Source organism: Oncorhynchus masou, chromosome 18, assembly GCF_036934945.1.
Source record: "Oncorhynchus masou masou isolate Uvic2021 chromosome 18, UVic_Omas_1.1, whole genome shotgun sequence".
Taxonomy (NCBI): Eukaryota; Metazoa; Chordata; class Actinopteri; order Salmoniformes; family Salmonidae; genus Oncorhynchus; species Oncorhynchus masou.
The window spans coordinates 71733479-71748155 of NC_088229.1; the positions used below are offsets into that span (position 1 = coordinate 71733479).

Genomic DNA, 14677 nt, shown 5'->3' on the forward strand with positions numbered 1-14677 from the left:
CCTGGCCTGCTCCTAAACCCTGGCCTGCTCCTAAACCCCTGGCTTGCTCCTAAACCCCTGGCTTGCTCCTAAACCCCTGGCTTGCTCCTAAACCCCTGGCTTGCTCCTAAACCCCTGGCTTGCTCCTAAACCCCTGGCTTGCTCCTAAACCCCTGGCTTGCTCCTAAACCCCTGGCTTGCTCCTAAACCCCTGGCTTGCTCCTAAACCCCTGGCTTGCTCCTAAACCCCTGGCCTGCACCTAAACCCCTGACCTGCACCTAAACCCTGGCCTGCACCTAAACCCTGGCTATTAAGCAGATGGGCCAAAGGTAAATGTCATTAATTCTATGTGTAACTATAGAGAATGGCTATAGTGCTGCATCCATTGATGTCAACTGGTTTATACTGGTTTAATAAGGAAGGAATGGTATGGTGCCTGTGATTTATTTATTTGGATTTAAAATGGCATCTTAAAGTAACCTTGAATATCTACAAATAAATGATGACTTGCTTAGAGTATTTCCAAATATTTATACATTTTACTGTCCAGCTGTGGTCTTGCATATTTTCCATGCTATACTGAAGACCATTACAAGAACACCTGGCATGTGTATACTCAAACATGACAGAAATGGCCAAATAGACTCCACTGTCTGTCTATATGACTAGAAGTGGTGGATTAGTCTGTGAGATGCAATGCATGGTACATGGATAGTGTGTGCCTTGCCTTTTGGTTTTTCACTTCCTGCAGTAAATTATGGAAGCATTTAGCTGCCAAAATGCAAATTGTCAAATGACAAATCAATATCACGTTTGAAATTAGATATGCATTTTTTTTAATGACAAAATTCAAATTGAAATGCAAAAAAGATATATTGCATTATCATCATGATTGAATATGGATAATGTCTGCCCATTTTGAAAAATAAATAGAAAAAGTGGGTTTAATATTTCATTTCCATGATATTATCCAGTATAATAATGACACATTTAACTCAAATGACATTTCTCATGTTTGCCATTTCATTTCCTTGTTGTGATTAGCCTGAGTTGTGACAACTAAATGAATTATCAATTGGCAATTGGTAACGTGCGGGAGGTGTTTTGGTAACGTAAGGCAGAAGAGGTTGGCTGTGCTTGCTGGCAACAGTCACATTCGGTCGAAGCTGTATCGCTCAATGAGGCATACGGTATCGATGTGGTGTGTTTTGGGGTTGTCCTGGCAACAACAACCAGTATGAAACTCCACAGGGAAGAAGAACAGCCAGTGTGTGCGAGGAGTTCGCGGGAGAGGACTATAAAGCTCAGCGGAAGGGACTACTACTAGTTAGCTAATATAGCTAATTGATTATTATAAACTTAGCAAAAAAAGAAACACCCTCTCACTGTCAACTGCATTTTTTTTTAGCAAACTTAACATGTGTAAATATTTGTATGAACATAACAAGATTTAACAACTGAGACATAAACTGAACAAGTTCCACAAACATGTGACTAACAGAAATGGAATAATGTGTCCCTGAACAAAGGGGGGGTCAAAATCAAAAGTATCAGTCAGTATCTAGTGTGGCCACCAGCTGCATTAAGTACTGCAGTGCATCTCCTCCTCATGGACTGCACCAGATATGCCAGTTCTTGCTGAGAGATGTTACCCCACTCTTCCACCAAGGCACCTGCAAGTACCCGGACATTTCTGGGGGGAATGGCCCTAGCACGCACCCTCCGAGCCAACAGGTCCCAGCTCAGTGGGCTTGAGATCCAGGCTCTTCGCTGGCCATGACTGAACACTGACATTCCAGTCTTGCAGGAAGTCCCGTACAGAACGAGCAGTATGGCTGGTGGCATTGTCATGCTGGAGGGTCATGTCAGGATGAGCCTGCAGGAAGGGTACCACATGAGGGAGGAGGATGTCTCCCTGTAACGCACAGTGTTGAGATTGCCTGCAATGACAACAAGCTCAATCCGACTGCCCCAGACCATGATGGACCCTCCACCTCCAAATCGATCCCGCTCCAGAGTACAGGCCTCTGTGTAATGCTCATTCCTTCGACGATAAACGCGAATCCCTGGTGAGACAAAACCGCGACTCGTCAGTGAAAAGCACTTTTTGCCAGTACTGTCTGGTCTAGCGATGGTGGGTTTGTGCCCATAGGCGACGTTGTTGCCGGTGTTGTCTGGTGAGGACCTGCCTTACAACAGGCCTACAAGCTCTCAGTCCAGCAGGCTGAGCACTGATGGAGGGATTGAGCGTTCCTGGTGTATCTCGGGCAGTTGTTGTTGCCATCCTGTGTCTGTCACGCAGGTGTGATGTTCAGATGTACTGATCCTGTGCAGGTGTTGTTACACGTGGTCTGCCACTGCGTGGACGATCAGCTGTCCATCCTGTCTCCCTGTAGCGCTGTCTTGGGCGTCTCACAGTACGGACATTGCGATTTATTGCCCTGGTCACATCTGCAGTCCTCATGCCTCCTTGCAGCATGCCTAATGCATGTTCACGCAGATGAGCAGGGATCCTAGGTACCTTTCTTTTGGTGTTTTTCAGAGGCAGTAGAAAGGCCTCTTTAGTGTCATAAGTTTTCATAACTGTGACCTTAATTGCCTACCATCTGTAAGCTGTTATTGTCTTAATGACCGTTCCACAGGTGCATGTTCATTCATTGTTTATGGTTCATTGAACAAGAATGGAAAATGGTGTTTAAACCCTTTACATGGCCAAGATGTTCAAATGTTCATAGGTGGCCAGCAGGGTCAAATAATAATAATCACAGGGGTTGTCTAGGGTGCAACAAGTCAGCTTGCAACCTCTGCCTCCTCCACTCTATCCAAGCAGTAGTACCTGATATGGTACTACTACTATGGTACTGCTATATACTCCTGAGGTGCTGACCTATGTTTGAAAGTCATAAGGGAAAGGGGGGATACCTAGTCAGTTGCACAACTGAATGCAATCAACTAACTGAGAGGTGCGGGGGTGCACTCTGGTCCAGCTTAATTAAACGCCCTCAATATAAGGGCTACTCTACAGCATGGTATTGTCCACAGTAAAATGAAATCTAGTTCTATTCTCTTGTTTTTTGCTTGTCCAGCTCTTGTTTGCATGCCAGTAAATACTGTAAATGTTACTCTAAATGTTACAGTATTGAATCCCACAGGGGACAGTATCAAAGATTGTAAGAGACAAGATGATCTAATCTGCAGACCATTCTTCCAATGGTCTGCACTTGGCAACTTCCCTTCGTGGACTAAAGAGCAATGAATTTGTACAATTGGTTAGTCTAGTTCAGTGTTCCTCTTTCTTGCCAAATGGGAGACAGTGAACATTGTCATCCTTACCTGTGCTATAACACCTCCATTGAACTATTCAATAAGACCACACTTGGGTAAATTGAGTGAATGAATGATTGGTTATGACAACATGCACTAAACCGGAGCATACAGTTACTGTGAACAATAACAAAACAGTAGGATATCTGAATTGACTTGGATGGTTTCCATCCATGCTTTTTTTTTGCGTAATTTGTGCTCCTTTGTCACAGGCGGTTCAGGCTGATGACCTGCCTCTGGATCTGATAGAAACAGAAAAGGAATATCATCCCCAACCATAGTACTAATATTTCTAACTGTACTGAGGAGGAAGAAGGCAGGATTATCCATTGTCCCTGAACTGCTTGACGTGTTCTGTCAATTACAGCGCCACTTTGTTCGCACTAAGTCACATGTTCAGTAACATGCTGACCAGACCGGTCGCGTGCGCGAGCGTTGCAAAATAAATTTAGAAATCCATCTTATTCAACCCACGCTGCTCGCGTGCACCAACGTTGGCGTCTGCGTTGCCAAGGGCTAAAATAGAAGTCATTCCTATTTCTGACGCAGATCGTGCTGCATGTCCTGCTTCTCCCATCGCCTCATTGGTTTATAGAAGCAGGTACCCACGTGTCATCTCCTCATTGGTTTATAGAAGCAGGTACCCACGTGCCATCTCCTCATTGGTTAAACCCACGTGGGTGATTGGAAGACAAAATGTTTTGCCGGTTGTCCTGGTAATACTATGGAGTGTAGATGCCAATCGCCATATAAGTTCAAAGATGAAAAAGCCCGGAAGGAGGAGAGTTGACTAGAAACGATTCGGTCGACCGTTTTATGTGTGGATTAATTGTTGGAGTAGAGGACCTTGTGTAGTTCAGGTAAAATGTGGGTGTTGGTCTCTTCTGCTCTGTTCACTCAAACACATTCACCACTGGCTGGTCCTGAAACACTGCAGATATGGAGTTTGATACAATATGCTTTACTCTCCTGTCTATAGCTGCTTCCTTTTATCTATTGATGGTAACAAAAAGCTTCAATACTCACACAGGTTTTTGGGATTGTTTTTCAGGCCTCACTACACCGCAAGCACTTCAGTTCTGTTTAGGTATGCTGTAGTGCGGCAGGTAGCCTAGTGGTGAGATCGTTGGACTAGTAACCCGAAAGGTTGCTGGCTCGAATCCCCGAGCTGACAAGGTAGAAGTCTGTCGTTCTGCCCCTGAACAAGGCAGTTAACCCACTGTTCCCCGGTAGCCCGTCATTGTAAATAAGAATTTGTTCTTAACTGACCTGCCTAGTTTAATAAAACAATTAATAAAAATTCCTTCATAGCACTGACATAGCAGTCCTCATTAGGAGTTATAACTGCTAATGTCAGTTTGACTTTGACTGGCAAGTAACCTTATTTGCATAGTGTAAGTACACCAACCTATAATATATTTAATTTAATTTGCCCAAAAAGGACAAAAACCCTGACATAAAAGGACATAAACCCTGACAGAAATATAATTACATGTCATTTGTGTTCATTATGAGTCCCAGCCTTGTTGTCCAGTCTCACTGACTCTGTTTTAGTTAACTCCATTCTATATTAAGATAGCTATGACCATAGCCTATGAATACAGAAATATTCAATATTCAAGTTCCACATTCACATTTGTTACGTGTTGAAGTGCAAAGATCCTGCCTTTTTCATAGAGGTCTTTTGAGGTAGACTGTGAAATAGTGATTTGTATACGCTTCACTCTTTTGCTTAGATTTCATTTTAAACGCAGCATTTATTAGCACTGTCTGATACTACAAACTACAAGATGAGTAGATGATGACGTGATGGTGGATCATGCTTTTCTGTTGTGGTGCCAGACATTTCACCAGCAACATTTAAAATTTGACCAGACCCGTATGCGTTGGGTCAGTAACCTGATTAGGGCGTCCACCCACGGTGCTCAGAATGACACAAATCCCCTTTTAGATTATGGTAATTCATAATAACAGAACATGCAAGTCTAGGATGCAACGATGTGTGCTAATTCTTACCTAATTCTGATGAGCACTTTGAAGATGTTTGAAGGACTGTCCACATTAACGTTTTTTTCTCAGACAACAAGACAAGTAACGAACATCAAAATCACTAGCCTGTCAATCTACTGTCCCCCATAGAAGAAAGGTTTACCTATTGGTCAGCTTGTAGAGAAATAAATAACCTATTCCAAATAGACTCTGGGACAGTTGTGGGAAAATATATCCCCAAATTCAGAACAGCCTCAATTTGTCATGGCTCGAAAGTGTTCCACAGGGATGCTGGCCCATGTTGACTCCCGACGCTTCCCACATTTTGTGTCAAGTTGGCTGGATGTCCTTTGGATGGTTGACCATTCTTGATAAACACAGGAAACTGTTGAGTGTGAAAAAACCCAGCTTTCTGTATTTTAATTCCAGCTTGGATCCATTTCAGGACTATCTCTAGAATGATTTGGAGTCTACAGGATATCTATGTTTAAGCAGTGAAGTCTACAGGACTATCTCTATGTAATGAGTAAATATGTCTACAGGACTATCTCTATGTAATTGAGCAGTAAGTCTGCTGTAATTTGTGGAAGTCTACAGGACTATCTCTATGTAATGAGTAAAGTAGCAGCTGTGGAAGTCTACAGGACTATCTCAATGTCTCCTATGTAATGAGTAAAGTTGGAAGTCTACAGGACTATCTCTTGGTTCTTAGTGTCCTATGTAATGTAAATGCGTGGAAGTCTACAGGACTATCTCTACAGCCCGTGGAAGTCTACAGGACTATCTCTAAAGTAGCAGCTTCTACAGGACTATCTCTATGTAATGAGTAAAGTAGCAGCCGTGGAAGTCTACAGGACTATCTCTAATGTAAATGAGTAATCTCTATGTAATGAGTAAAGTAGCAGCTGTGGAAGTCTATCTCTATGTAATGAGTAAAGTAGCACGTGGAAGTCTACAGGACTATCTCTATGTAATGAGTAAAGTAGCAGCTGTGGAAGTCTACAGGACTATCTCTATGTAATGAGTAAAGTAGCAGCCGTGGAAGTCTACAGGACTATCTCTATGTAATGAGTAAAGTAAAGTCTACAGGACTATCTCTAGTAAAGTGTAATGAGTAAAGTAGCAGCTGTGGAAGTCTACAGGACTATCTCTATGTAATGAGTAAAGTAGCAGTGGAAGTCTACAGGACTATCTCTATGTAATGAGTAAAGTAGCAGCTGTGGAAGTCTACAGGACTATCTCTATGTAATGAGTAAAGTAGCAGCGTGGAAGTCTACAGGACTATCTCTATGTAATGAGTAAAGTAGCAGCTGTGGAAGTCTACAGGACTATCTCTATGTAATGAGTAAAGTGTGGAAGTCTACAGGACTATCTCTATGTAATGAGTAAAGTAGCAGTGGAAGTCTACAGGACTATCTCTATGTAATGAGTAAAGTGTGGAAGTCTACAGGACTATCTCTATGTAATGAGTAAAGTAGCAGCCGTGAAGTCTACAGGACTATCTCTAGTAATGAGTAAAGTAGCAGTGGAAGTCTACAGGACTATCTCTATGTAATGAGTAAAGTAGCAGCTGTGGAAGTCTACAGGACTATCTCTATGTAATGAGTAAAGTAGCAGCCGTGAAGTCTACAGGTCTAGTAGCAGCTGTGGAAGTCTACAGGACTATCTCTATGTAATGAGTAAAGTAGACGTAGTCTACAGGACTATCTCTATGTAATGAGTAAAGTAGCAGCCGACTATCTCTATGGAAGTCTACAGGACTATCTCTATGTAATGAGTAAAGTGGAAGCAGGACTATCTCTATGTAATGAGTAAAGTGGAAGTCTACAGGACTATCTCTATGTAATGAGTAAAGTAGCAGCTGTGGAAGTCTACAGGACTATCTCTATGTAATGAGTAAAGTAGCAGCCGTGGAAGTCTACAGGACTATCTCTATGTAATGAGTAAAGTAGCAGCCGTGGAAGTCTACAGGACTATCTCTATGTAATGAGTAAAGTAGCAGCTACGTGGTAAAGTCTACAGGACTATCTCTATGTAATGAGTAAAGTAGCAGCCGTGGAAGTCTACAGGACTATCTCTATGTAATGAGTAAAGTAGCAGTGGAAGTCTACAGGACTATCTCTATGTAATGAGTAAAGTAGCAGCAGTCTACAGGCCGTAATGAGTAAAGTGGAAGTCTACAGGACTATCTCTATGTAATGAGTAAAGTAGCAGCCGTGGAAGTCTACAGGACTATCTCTATGTAATGAGTAAAGTAGCAGCCGTGGAAGTCTACAGGACTATCTCTATGTAATGAGTAAAGTAGCAGCTGTGGAAGTCTACAGGACTATCTCTATGTAATGAGTAAAGTAGCAGCCGTGGAAGTCTACAGGACTATCTCTATGTAATGAGTAAAGTAGCAGCTGTGGAAGTCTACAGGACTATCTCTATCTACGTAATGAGTAAAGTAGCATGGAAGTCTACAGGACTATCTCTATGTAATGAGTAAAGTAGCCTGTGGAAGTCTACAGGACTATCTCTATGTAATGAGTAAAACATGACCTGTAATGGTAAAGTCAGGGGTCTATGTAATGAGTAAAGTAGCAGCTGTGGGAGGACTATCTCTATGTAATGAGTAAAGTAGAATTGACTACTGATAATATACACTACTGGTAATGAGTAAAGAGCAGCTGTGGAAGTCTACAGGACTATCTCTGTGGAAGTCTACAGGACTATCTCTATGTAATGAGTAAAGTAGCAGCCGTGAAGTCTACAGGACTATCTCTATGTAATGAGTAAAGTAGCAAACTAAGGACCTGGTTAAGTTACAGGACTTCATGACACCAGGACTATTCCTATGTAATGAGTAAAGTAGCAGGCTACAGGACTATCTCAGTGCTAAAGTAGCACTGGAAGTCTACAGGACTATCCTATGTAATTGTCCTCACAGGTTCTGACTGTAGGGTCATTCAGATTGGCCCCACTGGATATTTGTTTGATGATTTGCCATTTACAAGGTATTGGTCTCATCCCATTGGTTGCCATCTTATTTGATTCCAGGTAGCCAATCAGACGCTCCACACAGACAGCCCAGACCTTCCGGAATGTTTCCAGCTGTCAGTGACTATCTCTGTCATACAGGACTATCTCTATGTAATGTGTGCCTGTGGCTGGCTTGCCCCAGGACTATCTACATCTTCTATCTCGTCCAGAGGAACAACATGGGTTACATCATGATGTCCAGGACTATCCTCAACAGAGTCAAAATGTAATGAGTTAGCAGCTGTGGAAGTCTACAGGACCACACGTGGAAGTCACACTACTGGGCTGGAAGCTGACTATCTCTCCGTGGAAGTCTGACATACTCTGTCTATCTCTGATCTGTGGAAGTCACCACACACTGGGCTGCTGTCTCCATCATCTCTCACACCATGACTGGTCTGTGTCCATCTGGTCTACTCTCTCACAGACCCACACACTGGGCTGCTGTCTCCATCTGTCTCACACCACACACTGGGCTGCTCATCTGTCTGTCTCTCTCACACCACACACTGGGCTGCTGTCTCCATTGTCTGTCTCTGTCTCTCCGTCTCATCCTGTCCTCACCACACACTGAGCTGCTGTCTCCATTTCCCTGTCTCTCTGTCTCTCACCACACACTGGGCTGCTGTCTCCATCTGTCTGTCTCTCTCACACCACACACTGGGCTGCTGTCTTCATCTGTCTGTCTCTCTCACACCACACACTGGGCTGCTGTCTCCATCTGTCTGTCTCTCTCTCACCACACACTGGGCTGCTGTCTCCATCTGTCTGTCTCTCTGTCTCTCACCACACACTGAGCTGCTGTCTCCATTTCCCTGTCTCTCTGTCTCTCTCTCACCACACACTGGGCTGCTGTCTCCATATCTCTGTCTCTCTCTCACCACACACTGGGCTGCTGTCTCCATCTATCTGTCTCTCTGTCTCTCTCACACCACACACTGGGCTGCTGTCTCCATCTCTCTCTGTCTCCATCTCTCTTTCAATTCAATTCAAGGGCTTTATTGGCATGGGAAACATGTGTTAACATTGCCAAAGCAAGTGAGGTAGATAATATATAAAGTGAATATATAAAGTGAAAGAAACAATAAAAATTAACAGTAAACATCACACATACAGAAGTTTCAAAACAATAAAGACATTACAAATGTCATATTTTATATATATATATATATATACCATTTGTACATTGTTAAAACACTATGTATATATATATATATATATATATGTATATATGTATGTATGTATGTATGTATGTATGTGTGTGTGTGTGTGTGTGTATATGTGTGTGTGTGTGTGTATGTATATATATGTGTGTGTGTGTGTGTATATGTGTATGTGTATATATGTATGTGTATATATGTATATATATATGTATATATATATATGTATGTGTTTTAACAATGTACAAATGGTAAAGGACACAAGATAAAATAAATAAGCATAGATATGGGTTGTATTTACAATGGTGTGTGTTCTTCACTGGTTGCCCTTTTCTCGTGGCAACAGGTCACAAATCTTGCTGCTCTGATGGCACACTGTGGAATTTCACCCAGTAGATATGGGAGTTTATCAAAATTGGATTTGTTTTCGAATTCTTTGTGGATCTGTGTAATTTGAGTGAAATATGTCTCTAATATGGTCATACATTGGGCAGGAGGTTAGGAAGTGCAGCTCAGTTTCCACCTCATTTTGTGGGCAGTGAGCACATAGCCTGTCTTCTCTTGAGAGCCATGTCTGCCTACGGCGGCCTTTCTCAATAGCAAGGCTATGCTCGCTGAGTCTGTACATAGTCAAAGCTTTCCTTAATCTCTGTCTCTCTGTCGCCATCTCCTTCTCTGTCTCCATCTCTCCTTCTCCATCTCTCTGTCTTCCTCGATGCAATCCTGTTTGGAGATTAATTTCCTGTGTCGTGCCCATATTATATTAGTTAGTTAATCCACGATAAGGCAATAGTGGAAATGTTTATCAGACAGGCTAATGACCAGTACTGGGAGAAGACATACATACAACCTTGTTCAGACACTTTAGATGTGTTTTGAATAAATGACTCCTGCTCAGTTTTGGGTCTCTGTCTTTCTCTCGATCTCCCTCTCCTCCTCTAGGTAATTGCGTTGCTGTTGTGGATCGTGTGTTGGGCAGATCTCTTCGGCACCTTCCATGAGCTGCATCAGGGGGACACACGGCCGCCCATCTACTTCGTTACCCCGCTGGTGGTCGGCATTACCATGGTACGCGTACACAACCGACAGGACGTGGCGTTGTAAACAGACAGTACAGCATTCAACTCACTTTCTGGAAAAAAATACCTTATTTTTGGGGTCTTGTTGCTTAGGGACAGTTCAACATTCACTGGGGTGGTCCAAAATAGGGTAGGGTTGTCAAATGTATATTTTTTTGTGTTTTTTAAACACCTGCATGGTACCGACTACCACAAAAGCAATGCAGGAGTTTATAAACACAGGCTCACTTACAGTTATTGTTATTTGTGGTCGTAAACATTAATTTTGAGTTAATTCTATGAGGGCGGGAGGTTGTGCGTGAGGTGGATGCATGTTTACGTAACTTGTCATAGAGAGTCAATCCATCATGTGTCGTTATGCTGGTAGATGATTAGGTTGTCATTGTATTCCAGTAGCCTTAACAGTAATGCTACGCTGTAGAAAGTAAGCCTATTGAACTTGATGTTATTCTCAGGCATCATTGTAGAGCAGTTGCTGTGTTGGTTCACAATGGTTTCTCTCTCTCTCTCTCTCTCACACCCTATGCTTAAGTGAGCAAAGGAGAGAGCGCTGAGATGATCCTTACATGCCCTTTTGTGTTTCTGTGCTTATCTAAATCGTGTTAACTCAACCCCTCCATCTCCTCTCTGCCTCAGTTGCTAGCTACGTTTCTGATCCAGTTTGAGAGGTTGAGAGGGGTCCAGTCTTCAGGGATTCTCTTTATATTCTGGTTCCTGTCGGTGCTCTGTGCCATCGTGCCTTTCCGCTCCAAGATCCTACAGGCCAAGGTGAGATCAAGGTTCCCCCTTTTTACTTTCTGATGTCTCCAGCTCTCTCCTTCATCCCTTGCCTCTCTCATCCCTTGCCTCTCTCAAAAGGTGTCCCGTCCCGTCTCCATCATTCTCTCCCTCTCCTCCCTCCTTTCCTAGCTAAAGAGGTTACGGTTGTCTAGGCAAGGACGTTATTTTGGGGATTTATGGCAGGGACGTTGTTTTGGGGATTTATGGCAGGGACGTTGTTTTGGGGATTTATGGCAGGGACGTTGTTTTGGGGATTTATGGCAGGGACGTTGTTTTGGGGATTTATGGCAGGGACGTTGTTTTGGGGATTTATGGCAGGGACGTTGTTTTGGGGATTTATGGCAGGGACGTTGTTTTGGGGATTTATGGCAGGGACGTTGTTTTGGGGATTTAAGCAGGGACGTTGTTTTGGGGATTTATGGCAGGGACGTTGTTTTGGGGATTTAAGCAGGGACGTTGTTTTGGGGATTTAAGCAGGGACGTTGTTTTGGGGATTTATGGCAGGGACGTTGTTTTGGGGATTTATGGCAGGGACGTTGTTTTGGGGATTTAAGCAGGGACGTTGTTTTGGGGGTTAGGCAGGGACGTTGTTTTGGGGATTTATGGCAGGGACGTTGTTTTGGGGATTTATGGCAGGGACGTTGTTTTGGGGATTTAAGCAGGGACGTTGTTTTGGGGATTTAAGCAGGGACGTTGTTTTGGGGATTTAAGCAGGGACGTTGTTTTGGGGATTTATGGCAGGGACGTTGTTTTGGGGGGTTAGGCAGGGATGAGGCTGTGTGGCGAGAGCAAGGGGGAGGAAGTGTGAGGGAGAGAGACAGGGAGAGAAATAGTAGGTCTGTTGTCCAGTGTTCTGAATTGAATAACATAGCTTGTGAACTTCAGATCTCTCATTGGAGATTGCTCATCACCGTTGTCAAAACTTGTTGTTGCACATCTCACACCACAAGGGAATTGCCGGTAAAATGAAACAAGTGTCTGTATATAGCCTTGCTTCTCTTATTTTCAAATGTATTTTTACTGTTTTATTTCTTTACCTAAGCACACACGCACGCACACATTCCTTTTTTGCACAATTGGTTAGAGCCTGTAAGTAAGCATTTCACTGTAAGGTCTACTACACCTGTTGTATTCGGCACACGTGACAAATACACTTTGATTTGTGTCTCAGATCTAAAAAACTTGTCTGGAACAGACAAATCGAGGCCACGATCATGTTCACCCAGCTTTAGTGTCCGTCAAACTCCTTTTAAGAAATGGCTTTCATCACACAATGTCCTCCAACGGGTCAATCAAGTATTTCTCCTGTCTTGTGTTTCAGAGTGAGATTCCAGACAAGCTGCGTTTCATCACCTTCTATCTCTACTTCAGTCTGGTTGTATCACAGCTGATCCTCTGCTGCTTCAATGAGAAACCCCCCCTTTTCTCCAATGTCGACACAGACCCCGTGAGTCACACACACACACACACACACACGTTTGTTTTACTTTCCTCGTGGGCACCAAACAATTGATTCCCATTCAAAATCAGATTTTTCCTAACTTTAACCCCAAATTCCTAACCTTAACTCCTAACCCGTAACCCTAATTGTAACCCGTGAGCCTAAAATAGCCTTTTTCTTTGTGGGGGCTGGTGAAATGTCCTCACTTGTCTGAATACTTTCTTGTTTTACTATTCTTGTGAGGACTTCTGGTCCCCACAACGATAGTAAAAACACACAGGCCAGTGTGTGTGTGTGTCTTCTTACTCTGTTATTTTCTCCTCAGAATCCTTGTCCTCAATCGACCGCTGGCTTCCTCTCCACAATGACCTTCTGGTGGTTCACTAGGTAAAACCATTTCCCCCATACACACATACACACACACACATATATATATATATATATAACAAGTATGTCCCGTTCATCATCATTGTGTCAGTCCTATATATTTGTATGGCTTGTAGCTACTTCATATTCACATATGTTATTCAATTAATTGGTACATTTGATCAATAATGAATAGAACTGCAAACAGCAGTCTTCTCTCTGTGCAATGGTTTCCATGGATACTGATAAAGTTTCACGTTGTGTCCCTCCCTGTCCCAGCATGGCTATCAAAGGCTATAAGAACCCTCTGGAAGCCAAAGACCTGTGGTCACTGAACAAGAGGGACAGCTCAGAGGAGGTTGTCCCCAAGCTGCTGAGAGAGTGGGACCTGGAGCAGATCAAGGCTCACCGGTAGGTAGGGAGGGAGAGCGGGAGGGAGGGAGACAAATCTTATTGGTCACATACACATGGTTAGTAGATGTGATTGGTCACATACACATGGTTAGTAGATGTTATTGGTCACATACACATGGTTAGTAGATGTTATTGGTCACATACACATGGTTAGTAGATGTTATTGGTCACATACACATGGTTAGTAGATGTTATTGGTCACATACACATGGTTAGTAGATGTGATTGGTCACATACACATGGTTAGTAGATGTGATTGGTCACATACACATGGTTAGTAGATGTGATTGGTCACATACACATGGTTAGTAGATGTGATTGGTCACATACACATGGTTAGTAGATGTGATTGGTCACATACACATGGTTAGTAGATGTGATTGTGAGTGTAGTAAAATGCTTATGCTTCTAGATCCAACAGTGCAGCAGTATCTAACAGGTCATACCTAACAATTCCACAACACAACCTAATACACACAATCTACTATAGGAATGTGATGAGAATATATAAGTATAAAATATATGGATGAGCAGTGACAGAGCGGCTAAGATGCAATAGACAGTATAGAATAGATAGTGAAGGATGCAGTATACAGTATATACACATGAGATGAGTAATGTGAGAAATGTAAACATTCATTAAAGTGGCATTATTAAAGTGACTAGTGTTCCATTTATTAAAGTGGCCAATGATATCAAGTCTGTATGTAGGCTGCCGCCTCTCTGTGCTAGTGATGGCTGTTTGAAGATGTCGTTCCCATAGCAATGATTAAAACATTCGTAAACCAGAAACCGTGTATTGATGGCAGCATTCGCGTGAAACTGAAGGCGCGAACCACTGCTTTTAACCAGGGCAAGGTGACCGAATAAAAACAGTGTAGCTATTCCCTCCGCTAAGCGTCAGTATAGAGACAAAGTAGAGTCGCAATTCAACGGCTCAGACACGAGAGGTATGTGACAGGGTTTACAGTCAATCACGGATTACAAAAAGAAAACCTGCCCCGTCACGGACCAGGATGTCTTGCTCCCAGGCAGACTAAATAACTTTTTTGCCCGCTTTGAGGACAATACAGTGCCACTGACACGGCCCGCAACCAAAACATGCGGACTCTCCTTCACTGCA

General features: G+C 43.0%; 1 protein-coding gene across 1 annotated transcript in view; it reads left to right on the forward strand.

Annotated features, from left to right (window-relative positions):
• The first annotated feature begins 10391 nt into the window (after positions 1 to 10391).
• Positions 10392 to 14677, forward strand: part of LOC135505224 (ATP-binding cassette sub-family C member 3-like) — a 35596-nt gene continuing 31310 nt past the window's right edge. Inside the window, 5 exon segments of the mRNA XM_064924406.1 lie at positions 10392 to 10542; positions 11190 to 11321; positions 12655 to 12780; positions 13100 to 13161; positions 13420 to 13551. Coding sequence (XP_064780478.1) covers positions 10540 to 10542; positions 11190 to 11321; positions 12655 to 12780; positions 13100 to 13161; positions 13420 to 13551 — 455 coding nt within the window. The 5' untranslated portion in view covers positions 10392 to 10539.